Source organism: Macadamia integrifolia, chromosome 9, assembly GCF_013358625.1.
Source record: "Macadamia integrifolia cultivar HAES 741 chromosome 9, SCU_Mint_v3, whole genome shotgun sequence".
Lineage (NCBI taxonomy): Eukaryota > Viridiplantae > Streptophyta > Magnoliopsida > Proteales > Proteaceae > Macadamia > Macadamia integrifolia.
Window position 1 is genome coordinate 39,460,835 of NC_056565.1, and position 17,052 is coordinate 39,477,886.

General features: G+C 37.7%; 1 protein-coding gene across 1 annotated transcript; it reads left to right on the plus strand.

Annotated features, from left to right (window-relative positions):
* The first annotated feature begins 12,485 nt into the window (after window positions 1-12,485).
* On the plus strand, window positions 12,486-16,802 carry LOC122089785 (cation/H(+) antiporter 15-like). The gene is made up of 2 exons (XM_042659470.1): window positions 12,486-12,695; window positions 15,519-16,802. The coding sequence occupies exons 1-2, from the start codon at window positions 12,486-12,488 to the stop codon at window positions 16,800-16,802; spliced, it is 1,494 nt and encodes a 497-aa protein (XP_042515404.1).
* The last annotated feature ends 250 nt before the right edge of the window (window positions 16,803-17,052 follow it).

A 17,052-nucleotide genomic window follows, 5' to 3' on the forward strand; every position in this document is an offset into this window, starting at 1 on the left:
ATAAATCTGAAAATTAAGTGGATAAATCAACAATAAAATGAATAAATGATAAACTGAGCATATGATAAAGTAAAAAAGAAAAGATGAAATTCCAAAATAAAATAAAATTTAGCGATTAAATCTATCAAAACAAGAAATCAATATGAGAGTACATCTAATATGAAATAAACTTAAAATTAAAGTTGGAATACTCTTACATGAGATTGGCGAGTTTTGAGGGAGGCAGTTTAATGTTCCTCAATGCACAGCTCCTGCAAAATTGTTAGAAAATTTTGTTTTTTGGTTAATTTGGCCAACATGGTCATGTAGGGCCCACTCATGACCTAAGTAAAGGGTGTTTTGGTCAAACTACCCATCCTAGACATATCATGATCTAAACAAGAACATTTTGGTCATTTGCTCTCTCTGGCCAACCATAGACCAAGTAAGGGATATTTTGGTCAAACTAGCCATCCTACGCATCTCTTCACTTGGACAAGGATATTCAGGTCATTTGGCCACTCTCAGCCACTATAGACCAAGGGATCTTGGTCTAACTAGCCATACTAGGTATCTCTTGACCTTGGTAAGGGTATCCATGCCATTTGGCCACTCTAGGCTACTATAGACATACACCATGGGTCATGTAGTGAATTTTTTAAATTGCCCACCATAGATATCCATTTTAGACATACACCATGGCCATGCAAGGAATTTTTAAATTTTAGGCTACCAAGGTTATCTTGGTCATTATAAACCTACACCATGGGCCATGTAGTGAATTTTTGAAATTTGACCATCAAGGATATCTTTTGACTTCAACCCTAGGGTTTAAATTTTAGTTTATCAATTTTAGTCATCCAAGGGTAATTTGGTCACTTTTGGCCTCATCCCCAGTCTCAAAGTTAATTTCATCAATCCCATCCATTTAAGCGTATTTTGGTCATTCTCGACCTCAACCACGGGTTCAAAGTCCATTTTTTCAAATTTTAGTCATCAAGGGGTATTTTGGCTATTCTCTTTTTTTGCTAAAGATCAGCAAAGAATATTATTAGAAAAGAATGAAAGCAATACATAATGATACCATAGAAGAAAATAAATTTAGATTGCAGTCCACCTTCGGCATGGCCATCAGCAAACTAACAATCTAAATCAACTAGCAAAGAAAATAAAAAATAAATCAGTTGAATCTAAATCTTGGATGGTCTTGAGCATCCTAACTAAGATTCTCTAAAGAAAAATGAGGAGGATTCATCCAAGTCATTGAGGTTCTCGTTGCTACTACATGATTTGCTAAACCATCCGCAACTGAATTTGCTTCCCGAAAATTACGAGTAATTCTCTATGAGATTCGATCTAGATAGCTTTTGTAGTGGAGCCATCTTTGTTGGAAACACCATAGGATGTTACCATTCCTAATGCACTGAATTGTGGCCTCTTAATCCACTTCCACCCAAATAACAACCAAATTTATGTTCATTGCCAATTTGATTCCTTCAAAGAACACAGCAAACTCTACCCAAAAGTTGGTAGCAATACCTTCATAAATTGAAAAGCATCGAAGAAGACTTCCCGAATGATTACAGTAGGACACCACCCACTCCCGAATGACCTATATTACCCTAGAACATCCATCCAAATTGATCTTAATACAGCCCTCTTACGGGCGAGCCCAACGAAGTTCAGAATTACCTTTGTGGGATTGTGAAGAATAAGAAAGCCACAACTTCCTGGATAAGAGAAGGTCAACCATAGATCTTATGTGAATCTTATTCAAGAAGAAAATCCTTGAATCTCATTCACAATAGCTTGAATCACCATCTTCACATCTCTACGAATATTCTCGAACCGGCGCAGATTCCTCTCCCTCCAGAGCTGATAAGTGATAATGATAGCTACTACCTGCCAAAAAGATTTAATTAGGACCACACTTGCTTTCCTCTTCCCCCAAGAGAAAAGTTCTTGAATGGAAGGGAAACTAGACCACCTAAGATCGAAAATATTCAAGAAGCCCAACCACACCTGCTGCAAGAAATTACAATAAAGGAATATGATTTGTAGTCTCACCATTAGCATAACATAAGTTGCACCAAGATGCCAAAGGCACAACTCTTTTGCACACCTTCTCTTCTATTGGAAGACCTCCATGGATGAGACACCAAGCAAAAGAAGAGGTTCTAGGCGATAGGCCCTTTGACGAGACCATATTAGCCCATTCAACAATAGTGGATTTCTGACGAAGCCCTTCCCAAGCTGACCTCACAGTAAAATTATCCGATTGGGAGAGAGACCACACCCTCTTGTCCTCTACATTGATCGAAGGTAATAAGTAAGCACGAGATTTTTCATAAACATTCTGCATGATTAATGATTGAACTTCTGGAAAGCACCACCATCCACCATCTATGAAATCAGATACAGGTACCAATAGAGATGACACAAGTTGCAGATCAATAGAAATGATATGAGAAATAGGATCATCATACAACCACCTATCCCTCTAAAAACTAATATTTCTACCATTACCAACCAAACATCTCTCATGGAGATTCACAAAATCCCAAACCTTCTTTATGCCTGGCAATATGGAAGTACAGATTAGGGAAGACTTCAAAAGATCATTGCCTGTTAGAAACTGACCTTGCAAGAAAGCAGCAAATTAAGAGCTATCATTCTTTATATACCAACATAATTTGGCAAGTAAAGCCAGATTTAAATGCTTTAGTCTTTGAACACCAAGGCCCCCTTCCCTCTTAGGCTTACATAACACATCCCACCTTACAGTAATAGTCTTAGAGGTCTCAGCTACACCACTCCAAATAAAATTCCTAATCGATCTCTCCATAATAGAGATAGCAGAGGGTGGCCAGAGATAAACTGAGAAATTATGAATTGGAATGTTGCATATCACAGATTTAGCCAACTCAATTCTTCCTGCCATAGAAAGAAGCTTACCCTTCCAACCTGCTAATCTCGATTTGAATTGATCCACCAAAGGCATAACATAGTCCTTCCTTACTCTTCCGTTAAAGATATCCACACCAAGATATCGGGTTGGAAAGCTACATTTAGGGATGTTCAGAAGATCCTTAATTTTCCTCTTTCTAGGAGCTGTAAAATTTCCTAGAAAAATCTTAGACTTTTCTAAGTTAATCATTTGACCAAAATAAGATTGATAATGATTTAGAAAAGATTTCAGCTTGCAAACTCCTCTTATATCAGCCTTCATAAAAATCAATATATCATCTGCATATAATAGATGGGAAGGAGTAGCGACATTCCTTGGACCAGATAAAGGTTTAATCAACCTCTTATCAATAAGATCTCTAATACCATGACACAACACCTCCTCTGCAGTGATAAAAAGGGATATTTTTCAAATTTTAGCCATCAAGGGATATTTTGGTCATTTTTAACCTTAATCCTAGGTTAACAAAACATTTTCAATTTTAGGGGTTTGATCGGGTGTAAAAAGCATCTCAATCAAAAGGGGTGGTGATCAGCTACAAAAGCTCGCGATAAAAGGAATGAGTGATCGGCTAGGAAATCTCTCAATTAAAGGAAAGTGTGATCGGCTACGAAAGCTCATGATCAAAGGAACAAGTGATTGGTTAGAAAATCTCTCGATCAAAGGAATGAGAAATCGATAAGAAAATCTCTCAATCAGAAGAATAAGTGATCTACTGTGAAAGCTCACAATCAAAGGAATGAGTGATTGACTACAAAAACTCACGATCAAAGGAAAGAGTGATCAACTACGAAAGCCCATAATCAAAGAAATGAGTGATCGGCTATAAAAGCTTATGATCAAAAGAAAGAGTGATCATCTACGAAAGCTCACAGTCAAAGAATAATCATTTGACTACGAAAACTCATAATCAACGGAATGAGTGATTGGATACAAAACTCATAATCAAAGGAAAGATGATCAGCTAGAAAATCTCTCAATTAAATGAATGGGTGATCCAGAGATTAGAATGTATAGGTGATCAAAAGATTAAAACTATTGAGAGATCCAAGCGATTGTGATTGAGATATAAATGAATCAAAGTGATTGAGTGATAAGGAATTATCGATGGATTAAAACATAGAGGTGATCGAGAGATCAAAGTGATCAGAGATCAAAGCAATGGTGATCAAGGGATTAAAATGATCGAGATATTAAAGCATAAAGATGATCAAGATATCAAAGGGTATATGGGTACCCAAGGTATCGAGGGATCGAAGCATATAAACGATCGAGATATCAGAGGGTACATGGGTATCAGGAGATCAGATGGATGATCATAAAATCGGGTTGATCCAAGGATCTAAGTGTACATGGGTGCAAAACTGATCGAGGGATCAGCTTGCACATAAGTGTAATACATGATCAGAAGGTGCAAGGTCAAATGCTTAGGAGGAATAAATTGCAAAACTTAAAATGCTTACTAGAGATTTCCTATTCACCTGTTCCAACACTTGTGCAACACATATTCTTCATAAATGATTAACACATAATTTAATGCTCATATATGCCAGTCACGAGATATGAGAGTATTATTATTATTATTATTATTATTATTATTATTATTATTATTATTACTGTTGCAAAAAATCTTTGGAAACTTTTATTTGTGATTTTTTTTTTTTTTTTTTGAAGATCTAGGATCATTTACATTTTGACTTGGTAATTCACAATTCCACACATTCGTATTCATATTCCCACCATATGCATAGGCTCGCAAAATATTATTGGTCGGCCAGAATCGACTGGGTATAAGGTTGATTGAACGAAGTGGGTGAGTGAACGAGGTTGGCTGTAGACAAAGTGAGTGAATGAGCCAATTTTTTTTTTACACGAGTAAATTGTACGAGACCGATGATGACACTTGCCCCCAATCGTGTTGCCATTTTCTTTTGCAAGATTGCCCCACTTCTTATATTGAAACCTTCCAATGATTAGAAATCAATTTTTGTGGGTCATATGCCCCTTCAATTCTTCATGCTCCTATGCCTGTAGGTAGGCTTTCCCAATGGCAGAATCTTCCTTCCTCATTCTCCATTTTGGAAGTGAAATGCTCCTCATGCAAATTTATTCCCTTTTCTCCTCTTTTTGCTCATTTTCTTTTTCTTCTTTTTCGTATGTTGCCCTAGGGATAAAGCAATTTTCTCTTCTCATTTGCCAATGACCATACTATAGTATGAGCATAATATTACTGACACATGGTGGAATGAGCTCGATTGTTACTTTTATCAAGCTGTCTATGTACCCTAATTAAGGATTAGATCAAACGTAGTCTAGCATAGACAATTTAATGTCAAAGCATGATAAATTATGATGTCAGAGCTGATGACAAGGATCTCATCATCATTCAGTCCAGGAGGACTTTAATAGGTCATAATGGGGCTTGGGACCAGGTTCCAAAGGATGGTTATGACTCAAATCTCAAATATGCCCCAAGGCCTGACTCTAAATTAGGCAAATTTTATTCCAAAGTTCAAGTCAGATTTGGCAATTCTGCCCCCAGTTACTTGGACCATTGATCTTTCTTTGATTTATAGGTTTGCGCTTCACCAATTTTTTTTTTTTTTTAATTCTCACTCTCATTGATATTTCCTTATCAGACTCTGAAAGCTAGGGGTGTATGCAAAGCAGGAGGATATTGGGATAAGGTTGTAGGTAGGTTGAGACAGGTTTTTCAAGAAACAGACTAAGGTACAACAGGGAACTAGCATATTAGCTATCTTAGGTATTTTTATTATTTTTTTAATGAATTTTTTGAATGATTAATGGCCAAAGGTGGCCTCCCTCAATAAGCTTAAGGAGATCAGGATCCCCTTGCTCCATTGCTCATGGGATGGGATTAGATGTGTGGAAAGATTAAGATCTTTCATCATCAAGACTCTGACATATTAAAAATTGAATGAAGAAAGGGATGAATTAGAAATCCATTGTAGTAACCACGAAAGTGGAATGAAAATGAAATTCCATTAATTTGGAAAGTAGTTCCTACATTTGAAAGAAAAAGAAAGAAAAAACTCTCTCAACAACAATCTCTCTTTAAACCTAGAATTTTCTTCATGTCCTAATGATCTTCTTCTTACACTTTTATGCTTCTCTTTCTATGATCCTATTTCCATGTATCGTAATCACATATGATTTAGTCCTTAGCTTAATCCTCCAAGTGTCCGAAAGATCTTGTATGGCATGTTTCAAATTGGTGCAGCAACCAGTGAGATGATCCTTCTAGTTACGATAATGACAAAATTTGTGGTCTTTGTACCATTTTGGCAGGGTATTGCTGATGACTCGGGGTGGGACTGTATTGAAAAGTCCTTCCTTTTTCAGTTTAGCATATATCCAAGGCATAGGCATGCCCAAGTTAATGAATTGTGTTGCTGCTTCGATAACCCATGTAGGACCACAATTGGACTGGATGTTGGGGCTTGAGAATTTATCTTCATCATGGGTTGATGATTCTCTATCTAACCTTGACCTTTATCAGCCCTTGGGTCTACCCCATCATTATCTTTCAGCAATCTCATTTGGTTCTTGTTTTATGCTCAATTTGAAATTCTTGTCAACAAGGAGATTTTGAATAGCATGTTGTTGATTGATGCACTTATCAATGAGATACCCCTTCTAGGCATGATAATGATAGTATTGATCCGACTTATAGGATCGTGGCTTAGGATCACTGATTCGTTATGAAGGCAATGTTCCCAAGAGCCCTTTCATCAATAATGCAGCATATATTGTAAACATTCATGTCCCTAAATCAGTGAACTGTCGTCTCATCTTTTGACCTTGATGTGGACTTTGCTGAAGTCAAGCTAAAACTAGAAGTTGCATTAGTACTTGTTCTTTATGAATTGGAGATGTAAGGCATGGGCCGACAAGCCTGATTTTGTTATGCTTCCATAGCGCAGTGTCGATCCTAGCCTGATCTTGATCAAACAAGAGAGTTTGGGTCAACACCTATCTCATCTCTACCATCTTTGTTCATAACTAGTTGACATGCTGGTTCAATCACATTTCATAGGGAACACTATTGGTTGGTCCATGCTGCTTTGTGTAGGCATATTGATCCGAATCAACTCCTATGCTCCCATTTTTAATAAGATTCTAGATAGATGCATACATGTACTGTAATGTGCTTCTTCGTGGGTATCCCATATATGAACTACAAAAATGGGTCTTGACTTGTGAAGCGCAATGGTAGGAGATGGGATTTAGGATCTTGGATAGATGGGGATGACTCCAAGCTTGTAGAGATCAATCAGTTGCCCCGATGGGTCCACACGGGTAGTGGGAATCATTTTGATGTGGAATTGTGTCTTACTCAAATAAAATGGGTTTACTTTAGAAACCAAAGATTATTTACAGCACAAATGATATGTGTAAACAAGATTAGTTCTTACCCTTAGTCTTGCCCCATTTAGGTTATTACTGGCATGACAACTTATATGAATTTTTTTTTGTCTTTTATTTTTTAGACATCTTCTATGTCATTAGAGAGGAAAACGTAGTAGACTTTTACGAATAAGAGAAAAGGTTGAGGGAAGAATGTCTCGAGTCTTGATAGGGACTGGCATAATGGCTGTGGAAGAAGACGATGGTAGAGCTAGGGAGGATCTGGATCATGGACCTGATGTTCCTCAACCTGTGGGAAATCAAGAGGTTGCTGGTCAAAGGCGATCATATGCAAATGCCTCGGGAAAAACTTCTTGGCCGGCCATTGATTCCCTTCCTGAACCTATTCAAGCTGGGAATATCTGGCGTATTGTGATCCCTCAAAAGGATTATGAATCAAAGAGGCAGAACATCAGGTTTGCCTTAATCGGTCGGGTAAATTTTCGTTTGATTTCTTTGGATGCATTAAGGGTGGAAGCTCAAGAAAAGTGGAATCTTAGCCAAGGAGTGACTATGTATACATTGGGGAAGGGGTATGTTATCTTTTAGTTCCAATGCGAGGGAGACAAGGCAGCAGTTTGGCGGAGGAGTTTGCTCAGAGTTGGAGATCAGTTGATTCGCTTTCAACGCTGGAAGCCTGATTTTAATATTCATGAGAAATAGACCTTCACAAAGTTAGTTTGGGTGGGTGGGTTCGTTTTCTAGATCTCCCTCTGGAATATTGGCACGAAAATGTGCTGCTATCAATTGCCAAGGCGGTGGGCCACCCTGTGGCTTTGGATAGGCATACAAGACAAGGCCTTCTAGGTTATTTTACTAGGGTCTTGGTGGAGATAGACATCTTAGATCTGGCTATGCGGGTCAATGAAGTTCATTGGAGAGGTTTGAACCAGGAAAGTCCAGGGTATATAGATTCCATCAGAAGGTCATTTATGAAGAAAATGTGGGTCCCTGTGGTTATTGTAAGCGCTTATGCCATCAGATTTCTTCTTGTAGGTAGAAAAAATAGGAAGATGAGAGGCAGTGAGCAACGTACAACACTGCAAAGGTTCCTGGAGCTATGTATGAGGAAGATGGAGTTAACTCGGAGGGGGTTAACTCGGTGGGTGATGCACAATCTGGAGGAGATTTGAGTCACATCAGCCTAATGAGGTAGCTTCCATTTCTGTGCCATTATCTCCTCCATTAAATCAGCTAAATGTGGAAGTCTCCAACCCAGCATCATTCTCTCCTATTTCAAATTTTCAAAACGGATTGGTGGAAGGGGGTGGAATCCAAATTGTATTGGAAACTACCAATTTGATTTCTACCATTTTAGGAAAGGATAAGGAGAGGGTTGAGGTGGAAAGTGGGGAGGAATATGGGTCATTGGATGGATCTGGATATGGATCAGATCCAAACCCAATAGAGCTTCAGGAATGCCAAGTGGATAATCTAGATTTGGCTGATTTTCATATGATGGTGGAGGCAGCCGTTCCAAAGAATGTTCATGAGGAAGATGTTGCAATTTCAGAGGTGCGGTATCCATCTCGGAGGGGTGTGGGTCGTGGCCAAGGGGGAGGTGTTCAGCGCCAAGCGCTGCCCGATGTAAGGGAGGACCACATGGTCTATTCCTTACCATTGGTGGAATGTTTATAGGGGATGGTTTCTATGCTTCATTCCGAAATGAGTGTGGTGGATAAGGCGGCTGTGGTGTGAGAAAAGGAGGTTGGAAGAAAAGGTTGTTTCCAGCTCTATTTTTTAGTCAGATGGGTTATGCAATTGATTTTATTTCTAATGTTAGACATGATAAAGTCCCAATTTATGGGTAATTTGGAAGAATGGGATTCAATGCCCTGTAGTAGCTGTGATGTCAGAGTAGCATATTTTTGTTGAATTTGAATGGTCTGGAAGCAGGGTGGGGAAGTCTTTTGTTCATGCTAGCTCTTTCAAGGCTATTCGTCGTCAATTGTGGCTGAATTTGGAGTTGTAGGTCTCTGCTTTGATTCCCTGGTCAGTAATTGGGGATTTTAATGCAACTCTGGCATCTCATGAGAAGAGAGGTCCTGGTTCTTTTAATTTGGGATCGGCGGCAGAGTTCCAGGATATGCTTGATGCGTGTATATTGCTTCCGGTTCCTTCACAGGGTAAAAAGTATACATGGATGAATAATCGGAGGAGGGGAAATGTGGCTGTGGTGCTGGATCACAGTTTTTGTAATAAAAAATGGCTTGATATCTTTAAGAATATCAAGCAAAGGGTTCTATTGTCGTTAGTGTCTGACCATGTGCCTTTGTTAATTATGTCTGACTCTATCCCGAAGCCTCATAATATCCCATTTCGGTTTCATGGATTCAGGATGGATGATGTTAGCTTTTGCTCTATGGTGGACAAGGAGTTAAATAAGGTTCAAGATGAGATAGAGGAGGCGTGAATGATGGATGCTTTATTTAGCAAGGATCCTGATGCAAAAACAGTATTATTGAAGGCAAATCAGATGCAAGAAAAACTTTGGCCTGAGAAAGCTAAATTGAGGTGGATGAAAAATGGCGACTGCAACTCAAAATTTTTTAATCTCTTAGTGAAGCTGAGAAGGGCAAAAAATCAGATAACCTCTCTCAAAAAGGAGGATGGTTCATGGGTCTCAGATTATCAGGGTATTTCTTCTTATATTTCTGATTTTTTTTACAACTTTCATGAAGCATCTCCTATCACTGTTCACAATGATCTGTTGGATTGTATTCCAAACGTTTTGGGTGAGGATGATGCGAAAGGTTTGGAAGTTGTCCCAGGTAGGGATGAAATAAAAATGGCTGTTTGGGATCTAGATCCTGCTAGTTCGCCAGGCCCTGACTGTTTCCCAGGCTGTTTCTTTAGGAAATGCTGGGATTTTGTTGAAGGTGATTTTTGTAAGGCTGTGAAGCATTTTTTTTGTCTTTGGGAAGCTGCCTAAAGGAATAAACAATTGCTTTATTTCCTTGATCCCAAAAGTGGAGGGTGCACAGATTTCGTCCTATCTGTATGGGAAATTTTTTTTTTTGTAAAGTCTTAAAAAAAATTATGTCTTCAAGACTTCTTACATTGCTGCCTAGATTGATATCAGAAGAACAGGGAGCTTTCCAGAAGAGGAAAATAATCTCAGCAAATATCAGTTTGGCCTCTGAATTATCAAATCTTATGTCTTCAACGGTTAGGGGTGGTGGTATGGGGCTGAAGTTGGATGTGTAGAAAGCCTATGATTTGCTGGCTTGGATTTCCTATTTGCAACCTTGGATAAATTTGGTTTCTCATCAGTGTGGATTTCTTGGATTCACCATCTTTTGATTTCTTCCAGAATTACAGTTTTGGTGAATGGAGGTCCGGTGGGTTTCTTTGAGGTGGGAAGAGGCTTGCGGCAGGGCGATCCTTTATCCCCCATTTTATTTATTTTGGCAGAAGAGGTGCTTTGTAGAGGGCTCAGACGTTTGGTGAGTGATGGGCTAATTAAGCCTCTCCCAAGTCCTCGAGGTGTGTCTACTCCTTCCCATTTATTATTCGCAAAAGATATTTTTATTTTTAATAATGCTTCTGCTAAGTATGTGAGAAATATTCAGGATTTTCTAGTTAAATATCAGGCTTTTTCTGGCCAAAAATTTAATCTTGAGAAAAGCAGTTTGATTTTTGGAAGTGTGGCTATTCACAGGAAGCATTTTATAAGTGAATATTTGGGAATTCAGTTAGCGAGGCTGCCTACCAAATATTTGGGAGTAGAACTCTTCAAGGGGAGAGTAAAAAGAGATCACATGTATAAAATAAAGAAAAGGTTGTTGGGTTGGAAGGGAAGTCTCCTCTTTATGGCAGGAAGGGTCGAACTTGTGAGATCGGTTATTTCAAGTATCCCAATTCATAATTTTGGGATTTATTGGTGGCCAGAGAGCTCTATCAAGTTGGTGGAAAGATGGATGCGCAATTTCATTTGGTCAGGAGATTTGGAGAAAGGGAAGAAGATAGTGGTAAAGTGGGAAGATGTTTGTAAACCATTGAGGGAGGGTGGTTCAGGTATAAGGAGGTTACGAGATGTGAATTTTGCATGTTTTTCTAAACTTGTATGGCAGATTAAACATGAAAATTCTCTAATGAGTTCCTTTCTTCGTGCCTGCTTCCTGAAAGGTGATGGGTCGTTGAAATCTGGTCATATTTCCACTTCGATATGGCTAGGTCTTAAGAAGATTTGGAGGTGGGTTGAGTCTCATGAGCAAAGGGCAGCTGGTGATGGTTAGAAGATAAATTTCTGGAGAGATAGCTGGTTGGGGAACAAATCCTTAGAAGCTCTATTAGGGTTACAGTCTGTTGCCTTTGATTTGATGCAAGCTAAGGTGTCAGACTTCATTAGCCAAGGTGTGTGGAACTTCCCCCCTGTTGAATCTCCCTTTATGGAAAATGTAATAGCTTAAGAAAATGGAATCCGAGTCACTGACTTGGAGGACAAATGCTTTTGGGGTTTAACTCCATCAGGTGTTTTTACTATCAAATCAGCTTGGGAGATGGTTAGAAGGGAATCGTCAAAGGTTGGGTGGTTTTCCTTGGTTTGGAATTGACATCTCCAACCTAGGTAGGCTGTTTTTGGCTGGAGATCGATGAAAGGAAAATTACCTACGGACGATAATGTTAAAAAGAGAGGGGTGGCTTTGGTGTCGCAGTGTGATCTCTGTGGTCAAGCGGAGGAGTCCAGAATTCATTCTTTCTTTGAATGTTCCCATGCAACCTCTCTATGGTAGAAATTTTATGGATGTTTTGGGATTAATTGGCCTATTTTTGAAGATGTAGACAAATGGACTGCTTGGTGGAAGGCTTAGGCAAAGACTGTTTCATTCAAGGGCGTGTGGATGAAGGGGTTGCTCTGGTTCCTTGTTTTGTTTGGATGGAGAGAAATGGTAGAAGATACGATGGAGTGTATAATTCAGTGGAGCGCTATTCTGTTTTTCTAAGAAATGAAATAAGTGCTCAATCTCTAATTTATATAGGTTCTGCCATTTCCATTTCCGATTTGCTGTGTGCTAGAAGACTTAGTCTTTTAGGGGTGAGGAGCAGACCTCGGGAAATATTTCACATTTTCTAGTGTCCTCCCTAGGTGGGCTGGATTAAACTCAATATGGATGGCTGTTCAATTGGAAATCCATGGAATTCGGGAGCAGGGGGTGTGATTAAGAATGATAAGGCTGAGGTGATCGCAAATTTTAGAAGATCCTTAGGTGTTCGTACAAACTTTGAGGCGGAATTCATGGCGCTTATGATTGGGATTGAGACTATAATTCAGCTGAATGTGCAGCGGATCTGGATAGAGTGTGACTCAGTTGCAGTTGTAACCCTTTTTTTGAAAAGAAAGCCCCCTTGGATAGCTCGTCAGAGATGGCAGAATTGCTGGCCTTTTTTGGAAGAGATGGAGTGGAAAATTTCCCATTGTTATCATGAAGGGAACTCAATAGTAGATTTTTTTTGTCTAAATCAGCTGCTTAGTTGGAAGTATCTATGTCGGTTACGGTGTGGCCGGCTCTGGTTAAAATGGATCTCGATATGGATGCACCTGGGCGTCCGAGATCTAGATTTTTCTAGTTTGATTATTTGTTTTAGATTTTGTGGTTGATAAGTGTGTTTGCCTTGTTCTGCTGATGGCAATGCCGTAGGTGGATCTTGTGCAATCCCTTCTTGACCAAGTGAGAGGTGTGGGTGATTCTTCCCTCCCTCTTTTGTTGTACATTACTTATTTTTTCTTTTTTATTTAATATAGATGAATTTCTAGAGAAAAAAAATCTTCTATGTCATTCTTTGATGATTTTTGAATTTGTTACGATTCTCCTCTTTTCAAATTGTTATGGTCCTAGAAATTTTTTTTTCTCGTTTTAAAATTTTAGTGAAAACCCTTTTTTATTTTTCATGATTTTTTTAAACTCTTTTTATTTTCCAGAAGTTCTCCTCTATGATTTTATTTTCTAATTCGTAACTTTTTTTTTTATGAATTTTGAACTTTTATGATTTGTTTTTTGAATTGTTTCTGATGATGAACCCATTATTTTTAAATAAAATTTTCTTTTTGAATATTAATTTTTATGATGAAATATTTTTAAAAAATTTCATGATAATTCCAATTTTTTTTTTTTAAATTGTATTGATATTTGAAAATCCCTTTTTTTTTTTTTTTTTTTTTTTTTGAGAATTTTCAAGATGATCAATTTTTCCTTTTTTGAAAAAGTTCCTGATGACTTCTTTTTTTCTCTTTTTGTGATATTTGGAACCCCCCCCCCCCTTTTTATTTCAAGATGATCTTTTTTTACTATTGTGACATTTGAAAATCCATTTTAATTTAGAATCATGATGTTCTTTTTGTAATTATTTTGGGTTTTACGAAGTATTTTTTGTAGTTTTGTAGTTTTGAATTTTTTTACCATTTCTATGATCTTTGAAATTATTGTGATATCTCAAAATTTTTCATTTTACCATTTTCTGGAAATCTTTTTTATGATTGAAACACATTTTTTTATTTATTTATTCTATGATTGCTCCTTTTTTTTTTTAAGCAATGTGATTATTTGTTTTAAAATTTTATCATTTTTTAAAAAGAGCCTAACTTTAAAGTCATGTACCTTTTCTTTTATTCATTTAGATTTTTTGTTTCTCACCTGGGATTTTTCCTCCCATCTATTCGTTGCATTATTATTATCATTGTTTGCTATAAGCCAGCAAAAGAGTTTATTAAAATATATATATATATATATATATGTAAATGGATGAACATGATTAACATCTAGGCATACCCAGATGAAACAATAGAAAAATACTAACAAATCTTAAGACTCTACCTTAGGCATTGCCATCAGCAGAGCTCAAGATCCAAACCATCTAAGGATCCACCTTTTGCATGGCCATCAGCAGTAACCTTAGAAAGAGTCAACCAAAACAACCAAACAAAGATTACATCAATTACATCAATAGTCAAATCTGTATCTAGGCTAATCTTGAAAATCTCAACTTATATCATTTGATATAAAGGAAGGGTGGGATATCCAAATATTAGAAAGCTGATGGTCAATTCCAAAGTAGCAGCTGAATTTGCTTCTAGATAGCAATGAAATGTTTTCCAAGTAATGGCAGAAAGATACTCCACAAATTAAAGTAATTCCATAGATGAAGGAGCAGCTAAGGAATAGAAATATGTAAGAACTCCAAAGCTTCTCAATTCCTTTTTCCTTCGCAATTTGAAGCCCAATAAATAAGGCAGTACTCAACATAAAAATCTGTATGAACTCCAAGAAATTTTGGAAAACAACCTAAGCCCAATAAATAAGGCAACATTAATGAATTTCCATAATTTTGTAGCCAGGAGATATGTGGCTTTTAATTGCAAAGAATCTTGAAACTGACAGGCCATTTCACTGTATTAACTTTAAAACTGCTATCTTCTTGGAGACCATATTTTAACCTCAAAGTAACAAGGTTACCTACCTTTCCCTTCAAATCGCCTTTGATTCCATTCATACCAACATTCGTTGCATTTTCAAATTCTTTTACACTGTTTGATTCTACAATTTTATTAATTCTTTGTTGGTAAAAGTTTTTGTTACTATCCATGGGAAAAGAATGGGTAGGTGCATTTATTTAGCACGTTGAAGATTGGTTTGGAAATTAATTATTTGATATACAAGGAAAAGGGGTATACCATTCGCGTACGATCCTGATCCACTCACATGGAATCTAGCTGGATTCCACAATAGGGCTGGATTCCATGTGTGTGGATCAGGATCGTACGAAAATGGTTCTTGTATGAAAACCTGATCAGCACTAAAGGAAAAGTTATAAAAATGCATAAAAGCTAGCTTCGAAATGAATCGAAGAAAAAATACCCACAATGACAACCTTATCAAAGCTATTTTTAATAAAATGGATTTTCTTATTGACAATCCTTAAGGTGTCAAAAAAATTGTAGCCTTATTACATAAATTTTTTCATCCAATGGTCATTGATACTATTATTTCACATATGTACTCGTTAAATGTGCTTCCTAGACTGTCAGGTCACACATGTAGCCACTACAATGGGATGCATGCTTTATATCCTTTTCTATTACTTTGCACTTTTGTTTGACATTAACATTGACTGATGTTTGTTGGTTGTGGTGGTGCTAATACAGATTTTCGACGAGCAAGAATACGCTATTGCTGTCCTTTCAATTTTACTGATTACGGCAATCTCGACACCAATTTTGAGAATCCTTCATGATCCTACTAAAAGTTATACGACCACAATTAGAAGGACCATACAAGACACCAAACGCAATTCTGAGCTTCGGATGCTAGTTTGCATTCAAAGGCAGGAGAATGTACCCACCATGATCAACCTTATCGAAGTTTCACATGCTAACAGAGAGAACCCTATCTCTGTTATAGTTCTCAAATTAGTGGAGCTAGTGGGTCGTGCCTCTCCTATACTCGTGGCCCACAATAATGACGAACTACCTTCATCACAAAATGGTGGCGGTAATAGAGGCGGCAATAATTCCGGCAAAATCTCCTCCTCCTCCTCCTGTAGATACGATCAAATCTTCAATGCTTTTCAGCAATACAAGTTACTGAATGAGGATTGCATCAGCATTCAACAATTCACTGCCATATCTCATGTTGCTACCATGCATGATGATGTCTGCCAAGTGGCATGTGATAAGAGGGCAACTATCATCATAGTCCCATTTCATAAAGAATGGTCCATAGATGGTAGTATCAGTTCTGTCAACTCTGGTCTGAGGAACATGAACCTTAACATTCTAAAGAAGGCACCTTGCTCCGTTGGGGTACTAGTCGACCGTGGAATCATGCAAGGATCTTTGTCTGTGATCACCAGTAGATCATCCTTCTATCATGTCGCTGTGCTCTTAATGGGTGGAGCTGATGATGGTGAGGCTTTGGCCTATGGTTCACGTATAGCCCTTCATCAACATGTCAAAGTCACAATCATTTTCTTAAATGATAACAACATCAATAATAAGAAAATGGTCACGAATCAGATGGAACGATATAAGCTCACCAATGAGGTGAATGATCGCATTGATTATAGAGAGGAAGTGGTCACAGATGGGGAGAGGCTTGGAGCTCTGATTAGAGACATTCTGGAGGAAGGGAATGATCTTACAATCGTTGGGAAACGCCAGTGGAGGGATTCACCGCTCTTCTCCGGGCTTACCGAGTGGAATGAATGCCCGGAGCTAGGAGTAATCGGAGACATGCTGGCCTCGCCAGATTTTGGAACTACATCTTCCATTTTAGTGGTGCAACAACAACGGCAAGTATGCCAAACCAAATCTACAGGAGGAAGCATCGATATCACAAATCACGGTGCGAAAACAGACTTCTCAATTCACGATGTACCAATGAATGAGAATGGTGAAACATTGAGAGTGACATTGGACAAAATGTGTTAAAAGAGATAAACACAAGTAGGAGCTTTAAAATTCTAAATAATAGATCTTGAATCCCCCTCCGATTATTTCTTCAATGGATTCCTTCTCATTTTCTTTTACGATTTTTTTACGTAAACATCATAAGAGAATAATTTTAGATGGCTATATTTTTTGCATATTTAGATTTTCCACCGGATTCATTATTAAAAATAAAAAATAAAAAATAAAAAAATAAAAAAATAAAAAAATAAAAAAATAAAAAAATAAAAAA